This window comes from Ascidia mentula, chromosome 4 (assembly GCF_947561715.1).
Source record: "Ascidia mentula chromosome 4, kaAscMent1.1, whole genome shotgun sequence".
Lineage (NCBI taxonomy): Eukaryota > Metazoa > Chordata > Ascidiacea > Phlebobranchia > Ascidiidae > Ascidia > Ascidia mentula.
In genome coordinates, this window is record NC_138569.1 from 20774774 (window position 1) to 20797786 (window position 23013).

Consider the following 23013-nt stretch of genomic DNA (forward strand, 5'->3'; position numbering starts at 1 on the left):
CACTTGTAGTGGGGATTGGGTGCTTATTCAACACTTTCGGCATTTCTGATGTTGCACAAATCTTTTTCTGTTTATTACACTGCAAAGAAAAAATATTGCTTTTTTATATTGATTGTGAAAATATGTACTAAATTGTCGCTTGTCGCTAGTCGTCTGTCGCGTACTTTGCTATTGTGGGTGGCAAAAGAAAGTTTTTTTTAGCTCGGGGCGACGGTGGCGGATTTTAGTTAGGTGTTTGGTGGTTGTGTGTGTATTTATATCGCAGCACTCGATTTTTTTGCTGCATTTTTTTTATCACGGGCATATCTTGTGTGGGCACGACAGGCTAGAAACCCTTTGAATTCAAAGCGGGTAAATGTGTGTGGCAACAAGGCACATAATTGCCATTTTCATTGCACAAATAGTTGTTTAATTTCTGGTTTCGTTTTAGTCAATTGTTCTTTTGTTGCGTAACGACATAAAATATTTTTAATTTCAACGTTACTTTTATATGCAATATTTATTTTAGGTGTTTTAGGGTCCGTAAATTGACAAAAAGAACATTTTTAGTTTAGTTCAGCTGTGTTAAGTCAAATAAATTTTTAGAAACATAAAACCAGTATTTGTTTGTTTTCCTCACTGTATTTATACCATTAAGGGTTATTTTAATAATTTTTTTGTGTATTAGAATCACTTTGCTTACATTTTGACTTTTTTGGTGGCTGCATAGTAATATGAAGTAAGAAAAAAACAGAAGAACAAGTTAAAGACTTTGTTAACAATCATGTCCAAGGTGGTAAGTTTGATTCTGTGCTTTGAAAGGATTTGTGCAAAGTATTAATTTTTCCAATGATTTGCAAAAAAAGAAATTATTTCACTGTGAGCATATTTTGTGTTTATGTGATCAGCCAAAGTTTCCGAAATATGGCAAAATTTAATTCTTGATTTGTGCAATTTTGATCAAATGATTTTTGCAAATAAATTGATTTAATTGCAGCCCACAGGAAGGTTGATTGATCTAGGTCCTGAAAAAAGGAGTAAATCTCCAAACTATGAAAACCATGAGGTGCAAAACCCTGTAAGTTTTCAAATTCTTGATTTGTTTGCAGTGAGTTTTCTTCCAACTTTTCTAACCTAAAATTTAAATGTTGTTGTGAAATGGATGCTTTTTTTTGACTTTCTCTTTGCCTCCATTGCATTTTGAAAAATCATTTCTGCAAAATATCTATATCATCATGTATTGATTATAGGTCCATGCCGCAGGGACACTTTGTGAAGGTGCGTTTGATTTTTCTGGTACCAACAAGGGAGATTTGCCATTCAAAAAAGGGGAGATTGTGAAAATTTTACAGGCAAGTGCATACAAGCACTTTATAGCTAACTTAATGTATGTGCTTAATCTATGCATCCTCAGTTGGTTTGACCGAATTGTGTTCAACCGTTTTTAATTTTAAACACCTTATGTTAGTTGGTGTCCAGACAACTTGCTAAAAAGGAATTGTGAATTGTAGATTTTGTTCCCAAAGCTTGGCGTAGTTGCTTTAGTATATTGTGATGTAACCAGTAGTTGTGCTGAGGGTTGAAAAAAATTTTTCGATGCATGTGGGTGACCTATTGTCGCTCTTGACTGACAACTTTAATTAAACCTGTATTCTTATCAAATGTAATAAGAGCTGGGCCATCAGGGTTTCTTTGCTTGTTGTAAGAGTTGATTCAAACAAACATATGTAAATGATTTAATTGTGACAAACACCTGACCGGTATGAATCAACAATTATCTGATGTTCTACCACCCACTGTATAATCTGATGCTACAATGTGCTTCACGTTTGTGGGTGTAAGGTATATGCCGGTCATCCAGGCGCCTTACGTTTCAGTTACTGGTTGCATCACAGTGTATGAGGAAGTGAGGCAGTCCACAGTCTAATCGACTTTTGTTCGACGGGAAAAAACTGGAATTCCATCCAGATCATATACTTTTTATGAAAATGTTGTTTAGTCTGTGTGTGTAACATGAGGGGTATTGTGGCAGCGTGTGTTTCCTGGTTATTGCAGTGAAGTCTAGCATGCTGGCTTGCCTAATTTTCCTGTATTTCCTTGTATGCCTGCCTGCTATAGCAATGACGTGTTGTTATGAATGAGTGTAGATAAAAGGCCGCAATGTTAGTAGTAATTTGTTGTCTTCATTGATTATGATTCCCCTTTTTAAATTTAACAAACTTAGATGCTTACGTATTGAAAATATTTTTGTCTGTGCTATTCTTTGTGCAAGAAAATATATGTTTAGATTGCCTGTGGAATATAAATTACACAATAGTCCTATTTCCAAAGTTGGTCACATGCCTTCATAAGATTTTAGCTAAAAGTAGATACTCGTCATACTGAATGCATTAAACTTACAGTATGAGGGTAACATACCTTAACTTGATTTTTCTTGAGTGTGGACAGTAATAGTTAACAACTTTATAGTCATTACAGTTGTGTTTATCTTAAGTATTCAGATATGTGAAATAACAATTTAATGCAGTGTTATTACTAACTTCACTTTGCTGCAACAGACGACCAGAGACCCCAACTGGTACAGAGCCCAAAATTTGAAAGGTGATAAAGGAATGGTCCCTTCAAATTATCTAATACCAAAAGTAGGTGTGTTTTCTATAAAACCAAGTAACCTTGCAGATGTTAAACACTTTTGAGAAAAAATAAACATATAACAGTTAACTGAATAAAAAGTTTAGTTTACATGAAAAAGTTTAGCTGTTTGTTGATAGTAAAACATTGTCCTGCCCATAAGTTTGTGTCAACTGTCAAGTAGACTTAAAACTATATTGCTTTATCAAGGCACATAAAAGAAAATCTCTCTTTGAGTAACTAACAATGCTTAAATATGTGATATTTAATACAGTTAATACTACAACCATGCATTCTATAAAGTGTGTGGGTAAGATAATTGTAATCCAGACTTTATTTGGTGTTGAAGTTGCTCCTGTATTAACTGTTTCCTCATATTTTTTTATAGATGGCTTCTTCCTCGCAGCATAAGGAAGTCAAACTTACAGCCATGCCGTAAGTCTACTGTAAAGTGTATATTTATATCATGTGCCCGAGTAAATTCGAAACATCTAATAACCCTTCCTGTGTATAGTGGTAGTGTAAAGAAAAAATATATATATTTTCCGATGTCATTGGTCAATGTTTTTCTTTGAGAAATAGTTTTAACTACAGCAGTTTTAATTTTAATTCCGTTGAAAATGCAAAAGTAGCGAAGTAATGTAATCGACTGTGATTTTAACTTAGGTGGTTTCATGGCAAAATAACTCGACAAAAGGCGGAAGACCTTCTAAACCCACGAGAAAACGGTCTTTTTCTTGTTCGTGAGTCCACCAACTACCCTGGAGATTACACGCTGTGTGTCTCGTATGACCATGAAGTCGAGCACTATCGGATTATTTACAAAGACAATAAACTTACCATTGACGATGAGGAATTCTTCGAGAACCTGACTAAACTAGTCGAGGTACGTTTTATCATTTTTTTGTTTTACAACTACTTTATTAAATTTAACAGAAGAAAAGTTGAGGTATTATAGTTGGGATAAGCAATGAAATGTTGCTTGACATTTAAAAACGTCTTTTGCTTGGTAGCATTATGAGAGAGATCCTGATGGTCTGGTATGCACTTTACGTAAACCTCTCCAAAAGAAAGGTGGACTTGAATTTTCTGTGGACACTGAAGACTTTAAGAAAGGTAAATACTTTATAAGTGTGTTTTAAAGTTGTGTGTTTGCTCAGATAATTTGTCGAAATACAGTTGTTGTTTCATGCCATTGCTTATTTTACAGTTGTATACATACCTAATTGCATGGGTATGTTAGTGTATATCACACCGATATTTGGCATGCTTTTTGTAAAGCTCTGGTTTTTAATCTTATCCTTTATGAAATGGCCTGCCACAACTGGCAGAATAAAATCTTATAAACTTGGCCTGCCCACCAACTGCTGCAAGTCTGTACTGAAACACATGAAACAATGTTTTTTTGCACAAGTTCGATTAAACATTTATAACAGTTGCAATTAATATGTAGAATATGAATGCCATCTGCATGTTACATCAATTATTGATCACTTCTGTCACTAAAGTTATACACAGAAATTTGGCTTGTAACATTGCTTGTGACTGATTTGTAGTTGTTTATTTCAATAAGTGCATCAGTTGCCAGTTTTAAAATAATTCATTTGCAAGCATGTGTATTACCTAACTTTGCAACTGTGCTTTTGTAATATTTGTCAAATCCTCAACATAAACCAGATCCAGTCGTGGCAAATGAATTTCACCATTACTGTGGTTTCCTTCTCACTTTGGGAAATTTTTAGTTGCGATTTCCAGTAAATACTTTCTAAGACTACGAAGTGTCTTGTTTTATTTTAACTCAATGCAAAACTTGCAAGTTGTCTACACCCATTTTGACTAAGTTGTTTGGATTTTTGCTAAACTTGTTTTCACGGAATTAGCAAATGAGGTTGTTTTAGGAAAGGTTGGCTTCATGACGGGTTTTCACCATTTGTAATCATTCTGCATGTCATGTAATGATTCATCTTCGTCTGACTGATGTTTCACGCAATTACATGCAGTACGTCTCTTCTTACCCCAATGCCTTTAATGGAAATTTGCGTATGCCTATTTCTTTTATTCAACTTAATGTTGAAGATAAGTTCCTGCATTTTTTTAAGTAAAGCTTGTGTGCTCTTTTTTATAAAATGGTTTAAATGAAAAATTGTGACGGTTGGGAAATATTTGGTCCTCTATTTACATGTAAATAATTATTTTCCAAACAATGGAAACTCCACAGAATTTTTTTCTAACAAAGGTAGAGGTCTACTAGAGGCGTATGCAAATTTGTTTAACAACATAATACGATGCATAGACAGGATACTGCATATGATTCACGTTGATCAATGTACATCCAGTTGACACTTTGTTTGGCCATAACTGTTCAATTCTGAAAACCTATTTGAAATTCAATGGTGAAATTCACAGAGAAATTATTATCCTCTGGCATTAGATCCGGCCTTACTTTTGTGATAAAGTAAGAGTTTGGAAAATTAATAATTTATATGTATATTTGAGTGTGATTTTACTGTTTACCTTCCATATGAAAGGTGGGATTATTGATTATTTTCTGATTCAATATTCCTGTATGTATGTAAATATCTGTTATGTCATACTGTGTTGTGACTTGTGTTGATCCTTGATATAATCTTGAAATCCAGTCGCCAATGTGAGAGTGACCGCGTGATGTTTAATAATTTCCTGATTGCAGTCAAAATTTTCGGTAATGTTAAATATTTGACAAAAACCTTTACATATTTCATGATTGAATTGGGTCACCCCATGCATACTTCGGTGTTACACCAAAATTGTTATATTTTTCCATTAAAGTGGTTGAAATTTTTTTGTTATGTTTGGAATTTGTTATGTTTTTCAAAGTCACACCTAGTCCTCATTAGATTCCCCCAGCAATGTGCATGCATTTATCATCAGAAATGTACTTTTTTTTCAATACATCTAAAACATGACTTTGTTGCAGCTGGTTGGACCATCAACTTTAGAGACCTCAAGCTCGGTGCCATTCTGGGCAAGGGAGATTTTGGCGATGTCTATGAGGGAACATTTAAGGGCCAGAAAGTTGCCGTGAAATCTGTAAAAGATCGGTCGAAGGCTGCACAATCGTTTCTTGCTGAAGCTTCTGTTATGACGTGAGAAAACAAATTTGTTTTACCAGCCCATATTGATTTTTTTATTGTTTCATTGAATAAAGCAGTTTGTTTTGTTGCCCACGAAAATCTGTTGGAAAAAGTCATTAGGATTTTGCACTTATTTATAATTTTAACAATATAACTGAGCTCGATGAGAAATTTTCACAATTTTATACTTTGTTTTGATGTTGTCTTTTAACTTTTGATGTAATGTAACTTTTACACCAAAGTAATAACGACTAAAACCCCAGACCATGGAATAAATGCTTTCATATCATAACTAATTTTTTTTTTTGAGACCAGTATTCTTTACAGTTTAGTAACATATATGTTTAAAAGTTGACAATTTTTTATTGTGTTATTCCCACCAACACTTTGTGGCATCTTTGCAGAAGACTAAAAAATGTGCATTTGAAATTGTAGAACCTTTAACAGGCAAAAACCATTGTGATTTAGTAAAAATTTTTGTTATTTTTTTAAACAGGTCTTTGCACCATAATAATTTAATTCAACTGCTTGGCGTCGTGATCCCAGATGGTATGTCAAATGATCCTATCTATGTTGTGTTGGAGTTTATGACGAAAGGAGCGTTGCTAGAGTATTTACGATCAAGAGGCCGCTCCATGGTGTCAAGCGTCGACTTGCTTAAGTTTGCCAAGTATGTTTTGCATCAAGTCTCAAATAACTGCTTTTTTGTTGTCAATCCCCTTTTTCCATTAGCAAAACAAACTTTTTGGTTGTAAGCTTCGGGTCGAAGGTGGACAACCTTTAGCATGCAAAGAGCCAGTTACAACCTTTTTGCACCAAACTGAAACTAACTCAGAGCCACAAGACCTTAGTTGTCATGTTTTATTCTGATTCTTTTACCCACACAAGTAAAATTAAACATCACTATCTAGTTTTTATTGAACTTGCAAAACATGCAGGTATTCAAGTGCACCTTAACATGTGTTTGTTTTTTACATTACAATAATTTTCCTAATGTGTTTGTTGCCTTAATGAAGCAATGCAACGGGAGTAAAAGGAGCCACATACGGCCCTAGGGCCTTAGGTTCCCAACCTTCAAGCAATTTATAATAGCAAGCACAAATGGATGTTTTCCAATAAGATTCATTTCCTTTTCCAAGGAGCAGGTGTCTCTTAAAATTCTCATAAATGTTCATAGTTACATAGGAGTGTGTCTTGATTGGATGGAAAATATATTTAACAGTTTACAAACACCTTGTGTACACTTTCACTTTGGATTGACTAGCTAGACTGTCAGCAGATAAACAAGGGTGTTATTATAAGATTTATTTTATTATGTTGTGATGTAAATGCTTGCGAATGAGTTTGTAAATTCTAAGGACAAAACTGGAAACTAAACATACAAAAAAACACCATACCTTGATGCAGAAACATTTTTTGTATGATTTTAAAAATGCTATATTGCATTCTTAACCTGAGGTTCAGAGTTTAATAAATTATGACAATCATGTGTCCATAACTAACTCTTTTGAGGGTAAAAAGATGAAATAAGGTTAAGAGTTTATACGTGGATACAAGTTATCTAACTATACTTAAACTATTGAAAAATGTCATTCTAAACTTGGTTTTCCGGTTGATTTTAGGGTACTTGTAAATGTGTTATAACGAAAGTACTTTCGGGGGAACTCTCGCAACTTGCGTAAAAGTTTGTGTGTGCTTAGTAAACAAGAAAAAGAAACTGATGGCACACAATCACTACACACACTAAGTTGGCAGAAACACCGCTGTGCTCAACATTTGTATCTTTCTCTTACACCATTTTGCTATGCATAAATCTCCTGTAGCAATAAATTGTTTTTACTACATGAAATCTACCTAACCAGCAGCACTTCTTTCACGTGATACAAGTTAACCTTCAATTCAATTTTTAAAAAAAAATTCAAAATAAAACATTTTATCATTTTTAGCATCTAACTATGTCTTTTCTGTTTATTTTGTTTGTAGAACTGAAGATGCTTTAATAAAAAGCGAAACATGTTTTCTAAAACTAGAAGCGTGGACACAAAGTTGTTTTAGTAACACTTAAAATTAAAATCTCCTGTAGTTGCAAAATATTTTTTTCTTAATATTTCCATCATGTTGTAGATGTACCACATTTTGTGTTTATTGATTTTGCTTTTGCTGGCATGCCTCATGGCCATGTTACAGTGTTTAAACAATGCAAAATAAGGTCCTTAATATTGCCGTTATCAACAACTAATCAATTCTGTTATGTAATTTTCAGCAAACATTATGCATCATTATTCCTGCAATTTTACCTGCAAACATTTTGATTTTCAGGGATATAGCGTCTGGCATGGCTTACCTGGAGACCAAGAAGTTGGTTCATCGTGACTTAGCTGCAAGAAACATACTTATAGCAGAAGATGGAACAGCCAAGGTTTCTGACTTCGGCCTGGCTCGAGATGCTTCATTCAACTTGCAAGGAGGGAAGTTCCCAGTGAAATGGACGGCACCGGAAGCACTCAAAGAAAGTGTACGTTTTATGTAACCCTATTTTCTTTTACATTTACTTTTCTTGAGGGTTTATTAAAAAGTGGTTGAATTGGTTTTGAACTTCCTTATATTTATTCTGGTAAATGTAAAGTTGTAGCAATATAACTAAAACCATACCCGATTGGTTATTTTGGTCAGAAAAATATTTACAAACAATGAAATTTAAATTAAACCCCTTTAAAAAGTGGTAATTTTGTTTCAGAAATTTTCCAACAAGTCCGATGTATGGAGTTATGGAATCACTCTATGGGAAATGTGGTCGTTCGGCAGAGTGCCATACCCCAAAGTGGTGCGTAAGATTTCTGTGTTGCCAAATACTCAAAAGTCTCACACTACACTTTTTGGAGGTTAAAATATCATGTATAAATTAAGTTTAAGCCTATAATGTTTTTTATCTTGAGCTGCAGACAGGGTCACTGTTTTGAAACAGCATGCATTTATATTAATTTCAGTATTTTTTGCAAGGAAGGGGGCAGCATTGTTTTTTTATGTTAATTATTTGCAGTGTAAAGGATTAAATGCACATATTTACAAAGTGTTTTTTCCAAGATAAAGACTTTTTATTTAAAACTCCAACTTAAAACAAGCAGTGATTCTTTGGTTAATTTCAAACCTCATTGTGGCAACTATTTTTTCCGACAAAACACTTTTTAAATGAGTCAATCAACATGACCAGTGTCACAACACTTGTATTACAACATCTACACTAGTTTTTATGTAATATACATATACAACAACTACATAATGAAGGGAGGAGTTTAATTTGAAATATTTTGATCAACAGCCGTTGAAAGATATCCTCAACAAGGTGATGAACGGATACAGGATGGATTGCCCTGAAAGATGCGAGAAGTCTATCCACGACCTCATGTTACAGTGCTGGGCAAAGGATCCAGACCAGAGACTGACCTTTGCACAAATATGCAAAGAACTCCAGAACCTGAAACTCACGTGATCACCCTGTCCTATGACGTCACTCCTCTTCCACTGTTCGTTGCAGTGCACTCACCGACTGACCTTAGTTAAATCTACGCTGAACATTGTTTTTTGATCGTGGTTGGTTTTCCTACTGCGTGGACGACAGTGTGTGTTTTTGTAGTCATGTGCGCTTGGTTTTGCACTAATACCCATTTTTTTTAGTTTCATTCGTAAAGTCTCGTTGGGTGTGCGTGTGTCTTCTTTAAACTGGATTCCAAATGTGGCAGCGGTTTGAATATCGCTACTAAACCAGTTGCAAAAGTCGAATCAAAATACTTTAACCCACGAACGACCTTCGATATTATGTTAATACCGTGGTCTAAATGCTATTCAAATCAGTGAGTGACAACTCTGATTGTTTCCATATAATGTATTCTGGAATTTACACTCATTATCTCAATATGACGAAACAATACATCCGTAAGTTATCAAAGAAACCCTAATATTCCGTTAGTTTATTTTCCGAGACAGGCAATGTCTTGTCCATGCCTTTGCCAAGTTGTTGATGATCTGTTGCCGATGATGTTTTGGCTGCACCCTCGCGAAATTAGCTTCTGAGCAGTAAATTTTATCTATATCGGTCTTAGGCTGGGCCTGAGCATTTCATCTTCTTGTTTCGTGAATGCTTATATTGTACTGACCACTTTATCGCCCAATGTCAACGTCTGACCATATATGGAAATCAAATACGGATAGTTCTCTTCGCTAATAATTTCTAATTTGTATCCACAGATGTTTTTTCCCCTGTTTTGACACGACGTGTGACCGTGATAAAATATTTGATACGCCGTGGCAAACTAGTTCCCGCCAATATTATGTGTTGCGGAAATGTCCAAAAACGCAATGTGAATATGGTTTTGTTCTCACCGCATGATGTCGCCATAGATCTGCAACCCGACCTTTTCACGCCATCTCCCCTTCCAATCATTGTGTCGATTATTGCGTCATAATCAAGTGAAAACTTCTCGCCTAATTTGCGATCACGTATACAACTTGGCGTTATTCCGGAGCGTCGCTTGCAAACTATCCAAAGCGCCTCTCTCATTTATTTTTGTTGTTATTTTCTTTCTGGGACAGCGGCTATAGTATGAACTGTACTTTAATTAGTGGATTTAATTAGTGGTGGTCGAGGGTTGCAGTGGTACATTTGCTCCAATGCAGTTTTCGTAAACCTTATTAATTTACAATGGTCACATTTTTGTATCATTTTCAAACATATTGGATTGCTGCAGTAAAAATTTTAACACCAGACCCCGTCATAACCGTAAGGCACCCTTTACCTACTTTCGCCAACATTAAAACTTACGAAACCCCTTTGTCCACTTTACCCAAATCATACTTCTGTCGTTCACACTTTAAAATAGTGGGATTAAGTGAAATGTTCCGGACGAGCGTCACCCACTGCTTCGAAATTTGGCACCGCCAATCCTGCCTTTGTAATTAATATATTCATTGCTTTTGCCCGACATTTCATGTGTGCATCACTTTTCCTTATTACTACTATTATTCTTATTACTACCGTTGTTTCGCGCGCATTTTTATAACGCCGTAGTGAATACGCCTGATGGCAATGGGGAAACAAGCTATGTCTCTCACTTTCATTTTAGTGTCGTTGGTTTCGTGTCTGTGGAAATGTAGGTGACTTCAGATGAGATGTCCAGGTGTTACGAGAAGAACTGATAGTCGTAAAGCATGACGTAGTTTTTACAAATCGATCAGCACTAACGAAAGCTGCGTATTGGCTGTGTTTCGGCCAATGCTAAAATAAAGAAAAGATTTGCCCAAGCGCTATGTCAGTCGTCACACGAACTAACATAAAAATGCACATTTGCTGCAAAGCGCAACGGAAAGAAGTTGAACACCTTTTCGTTGTTGTAAATGCATTTATGAAATCACTGGTTTGAAGCAAAATTGCGTGCGGCGATGGTCACGCTTCACTGCCACTGAATCACGTGATCGTTAGCACAACACCGAGTGCCGACCGCTTTTGTAGTGAATGCTTTGATATAACGTTTCACGAGTACACGGCATATGAGTTTTTGAGTGGCGTCCTGTCGAGCGGCCAACGGACCACGCCGAAAACATGAGTGATCGCAACTTTTAAATTACTGCTGATTGCCCTCAACGCAGAGATACAGTCGCAACATAGCGTTTATTGTCTAAGCACCTCGCGAGAGTCCTTCAACTGATCATCTGAGTGCTGTTATGTTTTGTTGTGTGTGCTCCGGCGTATGAAGTTCAAGGCATCTAGAGTGGCGCAACTAGTTAAAGCGTAAAGGTTGTACCACTGACCGAATAATATGAAAAGCATCAAAGCCAAATTAAAGAAACCGGCCAATAGTGTTCCAAGCAACAAGGTAAGCTTGCTATAGTAACGTCGTTGCTATAGGCACATTGTCGTTCACACGTGCATACATACTTGACATGGTTATGAATATGAGCTCAATTACACAGTATGTAGTGATATTACCAATTCTGTACTTTGCTGGTGCACTATTACTGACTACTTAAAAATGTAACATATTTCATTTGAAGTGCTAATTCAGTGACAGTTGCAGTTTGTAGTTTTTTGATGAAATTGCTTTGGGAGTATTTTTATGTAAATGATGCAGTATATGCTTTTCACAGGATGATTGGTCCAAGTTTGATCAGAGAATTTGGCATTCAGTTGCTGTGAATCAGCCTGTGAAACTTGCTGCAAAACTAAGCAAGCATGACAGCATCAATGTCAACAAATTATCGCCAGATGTCGGCTATTCAGTGTATGGAAGCATTTTGTTATGTTTGTGTACAATAAAACCAGAAGTAGTTTGTATAGTAGCCCTGTTTAAGTTATAACTACGAATCTTTTGTTAAATTCGGATTAAATACAGGTGAAGTCGTACATCATATAGCTTGTTCTATTTATAAACAATTCCTCCATTAGATATGCATGCAGAGGTCAGTCTCGCTTAGTTGTCACAAATCTAAAACTGTGATAATTTATATTGCACAGCGTCCATTATGCTGCAGCCAAAGGGTTGGATGACTGTTTAAACGTACTTCTTGCCCATAAAGCGAATGTGTCAACTCGAGATGTAACAGGTACACTACGCCTATTATGCCTTGCTGCTAAATGCAAAGTGGTTACTTCATGCTTTGGTAGTAAAGCATTGAACAAAGTTGATTTCAAATCTATTAAAAAGTTGTTACTATTGTGCTAGCTTTAATATTGCAGATTATTTACCGGATTACAAAAGATGTTGGTCACACTAAAAACATGTAAATCGAAACGCATCCCAAAGTTGAGATACCAGCTTGTTTGACTTTTCAGGTGCCACACCTCTACATGCAAGTGCACGTTATGGGCACAGAGGAACTACAACCAAGCTATTAGCTTCACGGACAGTGGATGTCAATGCAAGAGACAACAATTCCTGTACTGCTCTTCATTTTGCGGCATTTGAAGGTCATCTGGGCTGCTTGTGTCTAATAGCCGAAGAAAAGGGTGCAGATATACATTGTGTAGATAAAGTGAGTCATGTAATTGTGTGTGCTTGGTGATTGTTGCAAGTAACACGGCAATGACCAAAAAGTTTGGTATTTGTAAACTCTGTTTCGGGAAATATACTGACACAAAGTTTAAGAAAAGCATTGTTGCAATTGCTGATTTATGAAATTGGTGTCAAATTACATTTAATGTTGAGTTTTTTCTTGCTGAAAAGCACAATCTTTACATTGCGCCCAAAAGTAGAATTAAGATGACAGATAGTTATCAATAGTGCTCCTGGGTATGCCCAAGGCAATTTGTAAAGTAATTGATCCAAAGTGTGTTTTTATTGTGCTGTAGGTTTGATCTTCAATGTTATCAAATAAATAAAAAGGCTTTTGCTGCTAAAATAATTTTATATAAAACCCCCAATCACCAGGTAATTAAATAGGGATAGTTAAATATCCAACACTTTTTCGCTGGCCAAAACACTGTTGAAACGTCCAGGTGACAGTGTTAAGTTTGTATGCTTCTGATTGCTTGTTAATTGCTACCTTTCAATCTCACTAAAGGAAGGACGCACGTTGTTAATGGCTGCCGCGGCGATGGGAAGACTTCCTGTATGTACAGAGCTTATCAGGCGGGGAGTGAATGTGAACCACAGAGACTCGAGTGACAAGCAACACACTGCTTTAATACTGGCAGCTGAAGCGGGCCATGCTGATGTTGTAAGTTCGTTAAAGTTTCTGTTTATTCAATCCCTGAACTGTTTTTCTGTTTCTTTTGTTCTTTTTTGTACAAAATTCACTTATCCATGTCCAAACATTTGGTTTATAATATCAATAGTACAGAAGTATTATATGTGCAGAAGAGCCATAATAATCAATGAAAAAGGTGTTTTAAAAAGCTGGGTTATAATTTTTTCTCAAATCCATGAATGTTTTGCTAATTGACACATTCACACAAACACTTAACACAGAACTACAAATGAAAACATTGACAAACATACAAAGCCAGTTTGTGTTTCAACATTATCTTTTTTGGGAGCAGTAACATTGTCCGATCATTATTATGCTCGTTGCCCACCACTCAGTTACAGGAGGCGAAAAGACACTTCTTGGTTAATGTTTAACAGACAGTCGACAACTCAGCATGTGTTTACTCATCACACACAAATATCTTGTATCAATGATGACCAAAATATTTTGTACCACACAAAAATATTTCGTATGAAACAACATTTATACAATAGAAGACCCTTTTCTTTATAGAAGACCCTTAATGTTTTTTTCTTTTTGTTATATAACAATGTTTTGCTTGTTTTTTGCTACAATATAAAATATTAAATGGGTAATTCTTAAATAATATTAAACTCAATTCAACATGATATTTTTAACTGCCAATTCCCTATCATGTATTTACACACAAAAAGTGATTGCTCAAATAGGGGCCATGTCATATTTTAGGTTCAACATCATTCTTCTATAATCAGTACCCAGCTATTTTGCTTTGCATTGGGTAAAGTGTGTATGGGTTGAATGTGTCTTATGATAAAATTCCTAGCCCTCCACTGCTGCAGTCACATCTATGTTGTTTTAAGGTAATCCCATTTGGGTCATGCTCTAGTTGTTGTTGTGTTCAGTGTAAAGCTTTGTAGATGGCTTGTGTTGAAGGAGCCACTCAATAAGTACATCAAAAATCTGTATTCAAGTACCTTTTGCTTTGACACAAGACACTCTGATGTTTCCGCCCAAGCGTAATCTGTATTGGTTTTGAAACATTGCCTTTGTTCTTTTGATGTAGATTTTATTTTATTCACTGTTTACAAATTATGTTTAAAATAACTAAATAAGCGCAAAACAGTTTTTACAGTTTAAATCAAGTGCAATCTAAAGTTTTACTGAGTATATTATAAAATATGCCACATATTTATGCTTTAATTCTTTCTCAGGTCCGACTACTTTGTGAGAATGGAGCAGATTATGAAGCAAAATTATCAGATGGCCGAAATGCTCTCGATGTTGCAAGAGGCAGATCGAGAAAGAGCGTCATCGATGCTTTGCACATCATGCAACTCACTGAGGCAGCGAAAAAAACTGACAAAGGTGGAACTAACAGTGTGTTGTTGACATTACATAGTTGAGTCTGATGTACTTGCCAACAGTATATTTTACAAACCTGGTTGGCTTTCACTTCATAAATATGTAAATATATCAAAACATTTGAATCCAATAAGATATTGATGATGTGATGTTGCCTGTAGAAAAAGCCAAAAAAAATTCCATTCATACGAACATGGTAGCAACAAACATTGAAATTCATACTGATTTTTTTTTACACCATGTCAACTGTGTTTTTCTGTTGGAAAGCATAATTTGTCACAATAATTATAGGACATTTTTAAAGTATTTGTTTAAAACAATCTTAACTTCAAACTGGTTTTATGTATTGTAGCAAATGGTTTTCCACAATTAGGTAATATTGTGCCACGTCTGTCAATCAAACATATCTGTCTTGCTTTTAAAGGGGCTCGTTTAAGCACAAGTGGAAAACCGACCGATAAAATCGAGGAGCGGAATTCAAACAGGAAATCTATGGGTGATGTAAGTCCTACTTCCAAATGTTGCTTGATGTGGTTGAAGTACTACTTGTTGTGTCATACTTGTAACGTTCACACGGAAGATTACAAATGTGTGTCCGGTTTTAGTGACGTTGTCGTTATTGGCGATGGCGGAATTCACCTAAACCGACACCTTGTTCCAACGTAATTGGGAAGTAGTCTGTGTACATTTTTATCCGTGGTACAGGATTGCTTTGTCAATTTCAAAATGGATTGAATTGACTGAAAAGAGCGACACAGAATGCTTACTCCCCCTTGAAGCTCTCCCTCACAAATATTTTCCATTACCACCCACCACAACCACTAGTCGTTCCATTAAACCACGAATTCATTGTTGTTTTGTGTTCGTTGGTAGGTTTTTGTCCCGTCTGGGTCTGAGGACACGGCGACGGAACGGTCTGTGGCACCAAAACAACACGACACTCACACTAAGAATCAGGTGTACGCCAACAGTAAGTCGATAGCTTACCTTGTTGTGGAACCAGTTAGACGTTGTGCCTGCCTTTAACACGGGGAAGGAGGGAGTTATTTTTATGGCCATGGGATTTCTATGTCCTTTCCCTCAAAGTCTTTCAATGAATATTAAACTTGCATTACCGTTTTCCTGTTACTGTTCTATGCAATTCGATACATAAGAAGTTTTACAAACAAATTTACGACAGAAATCTTAGTCCAGCAATCTTTAGAAATGCATTAATTAAGTACTAATTTAATAGTAAACTTGAGTCCAAAATAAAATATATGAACCGTATTTGTCCGTTCACAACCGCCAGCATTTACTTGTACCATAATTGATGCAAAAACCATTCTAAATAAATAAGAGAGAAAAAAAGAATCCCTGTAATATGTTTTTGTGCCTCGACAACACATGCGCGGAAATTGGACAAGTTGTTTTTTCAAACTAACATTTTGCGACTAAAACTTGTCCAGAGCTGGATCCTAACAGCAGCGGGGTACTTTCCCTATACAACGACTCGAAGCAGTTCAGTACGATGTACGAGCGTGACGTCCACATGTACGACAGCAAAAGTACGCTCGCCTCCCTCTCATCCATCGACGTCACAAACGATTCGTCGCAAAACCGCAGTTACGTCACCGCCGAGTCGTCGATGGCGTCACCCTTGAGCACAGTGCAACAGCCCTCATCGGATTTAAAACGTCAGGTGACGCGGTTGTCGGGAGAGCTGAAGGAACGAGACGACCTGGTGGCTTCTTTGCAGTTGGAGTTGAAAGGTTTGAAGGCGGTTGCGGTGGAAGCTGAAACGCTGAAGTTGGCCAACAGAAAAGCTGAAGCACTCGTCAAGGTAAAAGTTTACTTGAAGTTGCAGAACCAAGCGAAACAACCATACAGATAATGAAACAACAAAAAGGACTTGTCTGGCCGTCCAACGTGGTGTACAATGGTCGCACCAAGCTGCACTATAAGTCGCAACAGTGGCCGTCTGTATGCACCTCACAGAATACAGATAAAGTTTGCATGACAGCGATAAAGATATAATAATAACACGTGCGTCGTCTACAGTACCACTGTATTCACCATTATTTGTATCACGGTTGCTGATCAGTTTTAGACTACCTATTTATTAGTTGCTGTTACCAGTCTTTAATTATCATAGGAATTGCAAAACGATAACAGATCGTTGGCTTCGAATCGGCAGCAACTTCTCGAACAGAACGAGTTACTCGCTACCCGAGGTCGAAAACTTCAAAACCAACTCGACAAATGCGACCAAGAAGAAACAAAAGCAAAACAAAAACTCGAAGAGTTGAAAAATGAAATCGTGCAAATGAACGGCAGAGTTTCCGACCTAACACAACAGGTAAGCTCGAGAGTGTTTGGTTCCATGATTTCAATATCAACCTGAAAACGCATCTTTGGTTCGTTGTTTATGCTTTGGAGATGAAGACCATGTTGTTGCCTGTGTTTCGAAGATCGCTATTCTAATCTTTTTGTGCAAAGTGTATAGGCTGTCAACAACCAGAATGTATTTTATTGTCAACGACATACGAGTTCTGTTGATATGTTCGGCATCATTTGGTAGTAGTGGAAGAAAGTAAGGTTTGGTTGACAGATTGAACAAAAAATCGCTGATACTGCGCTGAATTCAGATGTGCGTATCAACTTTGCATGAGTTTCCGCTGTACAAATCGACTTGTAAAAATGTTTATTCCAACATATGGTAATGTACGAAGTTTTAAATCCTCGAACAGCCAGTTGTGGTAACTCCCCAAAATAAATTTAAGTGCGAAGGTGTATATTTTCCTGGTTTATGGGCCAAACAGCTAAACTAAAATAAATGCCGTGGTTAGACAGCTTTTGCAACCTCGGGCATGGATACTAAATAACTTCTGCACCGCTGTAAGAGCCAGTACGCACGTTTTTATTCTACTTCACCAGGCGTTAAATCCCGCTGAGTGTTCGAACTGTTTGCCACAGGAATGCATTTCTCTATGTGGGTTGGCATTTTGTTGTAACAGTCGCCTCCTTCCATCTCTTCTAACCCCGAAAATCCGGTTTAATCTTGTCGTCACGCTACAGTGGCTTTTACACTTTCTTGGGGAATTGGAGGTCTCTGTTTTTGGAAGATTATCAAGCGTTAAATTTAATGCTTTCTTGGTGAATGTAATAATTCTGACCCATGAATAAACAAAACCACAAATAGTGTTTCTGGTAATATTGGATAGATATGTCAGGCTGAGGTGATGGGGTGAAAATGGAAAATTTCTCCATCTATCCAACATTACATGGAATACTCGTGACCTTGCACGTTTTGTGCTACGTCACAAATTTTCTGTGTAAATACGACTTGCTTTTCGCAGAACGAAGAGCTAGCGGCAATCAACAGTTCCCAGGCGCAGAAGCAAATTGCGCTTGACGTCAAAACTGAAGAGCTCCTGCGAGCTGTAGACGCTCCCACCGCAGAGTGTGGAGGTAGGCAGCCCAAAAACAAGCTTATGGCCCTCGGCGAAACAGCTAACATCTCCTTTTACGCAGATTCCGACGCCAACTTCGATGCGCTCAAAACCCTTCTGCTACAACTGCACGAGGTAACGTGTTGCTTTTGCACTTGTGACGTAACAACTAGTTAATGACAATGTGCGATTGTGACGTAACAGAGTAAGGTTTGGTCGACTGGTGGGGTAGAGTTAGGTTAGATTTGTCCGTGTGTGTTTAGATTTGTGCGTTCTGTGTGTAGTAAAAAAGGTGTCATGCCTTTTGGTTTGTTTAAAAAAGCGCCGTTGGTTCAGGATCGTCAGGCGAGACAGCGGAAGAGTGCTAGTGATGAGGAACACAAAAGAAACGAGCTTGAAACCTTGCAGGTAAGTCTTGTGGTAAATATCTAATTAATATAATAGTGAGTGTAGATTAATTTTGAAACTATCGGGCAAAACATACCAAAAAGTAGTTGTATTGGTCTTGTATTTCTTTCGTGTTCATGACGCAACATAGTTTTTAATATGAGCAAATTACTTAGTGTTTATATTTATAGCCCTTTGTATATGAGTAATGCTTTTTTATAGCGAATTATAAAACTTATTTTTTGTTATCTGCGGTATCTGCGTAACTTATTACCAACTTATATATAAACATGCAAAGATTGCCTACTTTATTTTGTGATAGGATCACTTTTTGTATTACTATGCTTTGGCTTACACAGTTTGCAAGACGGTTTTGTCACAAAGCGGCTTTCAATAGGTTTGCAGATGTAAAATTGTTTCACTGGAAACGTACGTTTTGTGATGGTCTAGCCTGAAAAAAGCAGTTTCAAAACTTGTATATATCCCATACTTTTGATGCAGCAAAACCATCTCTCGTAACTCGGCCTTGAATGATTGCCGTTGCCCGTGAATAGCGTTTAAAACGTCAGTCAATCATCGTTTAACGGCAGTCTGAGACGTCGGGCCCTTTTAAAGACGATAACACAACTTATAATAGGAGTGTGCGCTTAAAATGATCTGGACCCGGTGTAATTTAAGTCGGTTTTCTTCCATTGAAACCTGCTCCACCTACTTAATTACGATTGTTGAGACCTGTTGATTTTTCCATGTTTCTTTGGACAAGGCGCTACGGGGTTACAGTATTTTATTACATTGAAAGGTTGTTGTTTTTCCAGACACATTTGCTAGTTTACTGAAAAGTATGTTTTGCGTCAGGTTTATCTTTTTTAACTTTTACGAAAACGTGAAACGCGCCAGATAGATAAAATATTTTTTGTAATTTACCTAAAATTTTGGCTTGGTATCGCTCGTGAACTCCAGAAACACATGGATAATAAGTTAATCCCTTCTTGTTAATGGACGTGGGCTTTACCGACAAGTTTCAGCACCTATGTTGTTTTTCCTAATCCTGTAAGTCTGTTGTTGTAATTTTTAGAGAAGACTTCGCGAAAAAGAGGACGAAGTTGAAAACCTGACGACTAGGTTCGCTAAAAGCCAAACGTCACTGGGAAAGTACCATGAAGAAAATAGCAAGCTTGTGGTGACGCTGCGAAACGAAGCGGTAAAAGTTAATTTTGTCAGATTATTTGTTGAATGAAACCGATGTTTTTGAAATACTATATGCCTGGCGGCAACACATTTTGTTGTATTCGTTTGCCTGACGATTTTATTTAACTACAGAGCTTGATAACTTGAACAAAACGATGTATGTTCCTTCAGGTAATTAAGTGCGTTTAATCAACATTGTAGGAAGTGAAGATATGCCCCGGAGCAAGATCGCTAAACAAGAGACTCCATATTGGGATTTTTGCCATAAAACCTTATCCTATAGTGTGACGAAAAATACTTTCTCTGGGCATGACTCCACTGCCTATACACGTGATTTGATATGTTCTATGTTGATTAAACGTGTAGGGAAGAAAATAAGTACAGACGCAAACACAGATACTAAACCCGTATGTTTGCAGGAACGCCTCGACGAATTCGAAACCCTCAACAAGAAGCATTTTCACACTATAGAAAACCTCATGAAAGAAAACGCGAGATTAAAAGAGGAATTGTCGGGAAATACTGGAAGTCAAAACCATATAGGGTGAGTCGGAATCTACAAATCTATTTGTCCATTGATCCTTACGTAGACCGATTTATTTAGCTTTCAGGTGTGTTTTCAGTGCCACCTGCGACAATTTAAATCGTTGCGCAGCAAGACCTAGTTTCGCCTGCACGCCCATTGATACCTGAACCTTCTTTATCCAAGGTATCGATAAATTTTACATCCTGACACAGGGAATTGCAAGTTAAGATCTCCATCCTGGAGAAAACCTGTCAACGATTGTTGGATGAGGTCGCAAATGAGAAGAGGAAGCGAGATGAGCAGGAGGAGTTGATGAAGGAGGAGGTGGAATCGGTTTATGGGAAATACAACGAAAGTAAAAAATCCGCAGCCGAGCTTGAAAAGGTGAGATCCACGTTCAGTGTCGCTGTATGAGTCGTTGTGGATACTGACGTCATCCGACATGTGGCAACCTCTGTTTAATGTCAACATTTTTTTTAAAAAATTGTTCACTTCGTTTTGTGTCCATAAAAAGTTTTTGTTTTCCAAAAGTAGTTGATAAAAACACGTTGCTTTCTCATTTATATTTGTTACACATCGTTGAATGATCAATATGACGTCATAGTATAGTTTGTGACGTGTGTGATGCGATTTGTAGGCAATGAGCGAACTCCGATCTGAGAGGAATCACAGGGAGGCGAAGGTCGCTCAACTGGAGAAAGAACTCCAGAGATCCGAGAGTAAACGGAATGAAAGTGACGTCGAGTGCAACAGAGCGAGACAGAAACTTACCGAAGCGAAACGGGAATGTACACGGTTGCTAGACGAGGTACTATGACGTCACATGGTAAAAAATGGATATTGACCAATAGTCTTGCGCGGAAATTGGCAAAAGAACCGCGATTTGACCTGCCGACAGTGCACGCTGTTTCGACCTGCTAAGGTCGCACCATTGTCGCTAGTGACTGTGACTCTATTGACTGGCTTGTAAACCAGTCAGGTACAGGTTTATTTACTTAGTGAAGCTGGGCAGTTAAAAGTCGATGCGCTGTGTAACCACAACTGGGTACAGGAACCACGTGGAGCGCACTACAAGTGTCGAATGTTTTCCGGTTTTTTAGCACACCTCTAGCGTTGTGCAATTTTTACACCAGGTGTCGCTGTTGCGCAAAAGCAAGAAAGAGCTTTCGGCCCAAGTGACGTCACTCAAGCTTTATGAGTTCAACGAAGCGGAACGTAAACGCATCGACTCCATGCAGGAGCAGCTCGACCACCTGTGCAAGCATATCCAGGTAAGCTTATACCGCGAAAAAAGCCAAGGAGGCTTTTATTAATCACGCGGTGACACGATAAAAAGTTTAAAAAGCTCCGCCTTTGTGTGAGAAAAGTGATGCAGATAGTGATGCTGTTTATTGTTTATGCAGACATCCGAGAATGACTACAACCAAACCATAGCCATATACAGGAACCACCTTCTTAAAGCGGCGGAGGTGAGATTATGTCAACACCTTGTTATTATGTTATTGCTGACTCTGCAAAAATGTGTAAAAATGTACGGAAAGTTTGATATTACACACTGGACTCGACGCTTTACAGAATCACTAACTTGCTGCTTAAAATGTCGCGCGCGCGCATGTTGCCTTTTTACTTAATCTGCCTTTTGTCCAGGGAGAATTAAACGACGAAGTCCTGAGCGAACTGAAAGGCATTCTCAAACTTCTCGATCGGCCGCATTCCTCCAACAGCTCCTGAAGCAAAAAACAAACTATCGTTTTCCATTCCGAATCACTAAAACGCAATTTTTTTATGTCTATACATCGTCATTCTTACCAAATCCCACCCTTGCTTGCTTTGTCTCGTTTACCCGCTGCTGTGACGTCACCACATTCTGTTACGTCTTTGTGACGTAATTTTATTCTTGAACGGTGCCGGATCCGTTTTTGTTTTGTTGTTCGATGTATTTTTTATCGACCTGTGTCGGTGCTCTATACTGCTGTGTGTGTTTTCCGATAAGGTACGATGCGTCAGCTATATGCATATCAATACATTCTGAGCTATGACGAAATTCCCCAAGCTTTTAAATAAAGGGGTAACGGTAGTTCAGGTTGTGCTTTAAGAATTCATGTGTTTTGATTTAAAATGATGCGAATGTTTGAAAAACAATTTACCGCACGTGTTCAATATAAAATCGCAAGAGCGGTGCCTTATAGATTCGCTGGATTTATTGAAACTTATGGTGATGCGCGATCAGATCACCAATCGCGTCAGAACGGTGCAGTGGTCCCCAGAAAATCTATTTCAAGCTATTTTAATTGCAAGCAAGTTGTGCCAATAATGTGATTGAGCTGCAGGTAGATTGCCATTGTGCAGCTTTGTGTGACTCAACGACTCTGCCGACCAAACTGCCAGGCAAAGACTTTCACGTGGTGGTGAAATTCAATTACCGTCATCCGTTGGGCACCAAAAAGAATCGTATTATTGGCCACACTTACTTATACTTATATATATGACTACCGTGACACGGGACATGACGGCACTCAAGGAAATTGCGAAATGTGTTTTTGTTGAATAAGAATGCCCAACTGTGTTTGAAAAGTCTGCTAAACATGTCCAGCATCTTATGGCTTTGACATTGTTATTCAAGATTACATGCTCCATGTATTTCCAGGCTTGGTTGACGTTTTACACAACAAAC

The 23013-nt window shown here is 37.5% G+C and overlaps 2 protein-coding genes across 2 annotated transcripts; both read left to right on the forward strand.

Moving 5' to 3' along the window:
- Nucleotides 1-637: 637 nt before the first annotated feature.
- LOC145899819 (tyrosine-protein kinase CSK-like) lies at nt 638-10837 on the forward strand. Its single transcript, XM_082988736.1, has 12 exons — nt 638-775; nt 977-1057; nt 1230-1331; nt 2538-2621; nt 2999-3045; nt 3277-3496; nt 3624-3726; nt 5567-5735; nt 6220-6393; nt 8043-8238; nt 8461-8547; nt 9043-10837. The coding sequence occupies exons 1-12, from the start codon at nt 764-766 to the stop codon at nt 9211-9213; spliced, it is 1446 nt and encodes a 481-aa protein (XP_082844862.1). The 5' UTR covers nt 638-763; the 3' UTR covers nt 9214-10837.
- Nucleotides 10838-11241: 404 nt separating this feature from the next.
- Nucleotides 11242-22384, forward strand: LOC145897637 (uncharacterized). The gene is made up of 20 exons (XM_082986018.1): nt 11242-11593; nt 11865-11998; nt 12232-12320; nt 12550-12749; nt 13278-13433; nt 14657-14810; nt 15232-15308; nt 15681-15777; nt 16256-16629; nt 16942-17145; nt 18146-18257; nt 18321-18373; nt 18575-18646; nt 19701-19826; nt 20233-20357; nt 20552-20723; nt 20977-21147; nt 21473-21610; nt 21743-21808; nt 21987-22384. The coding sequence occupies exons 1-20, from the start codon at nt 11537-11539 to the stop codon at nt 22068-22070; spliced, it is 2661 nt and encodes an 886-aa protein (XP_082842144.1). The 5' UTR covers nt 11242-11536; the 3' UTR covers nt 22071-22384.
- Nucleotides 22385-23013: the final 629 nt, after the last annotated feature.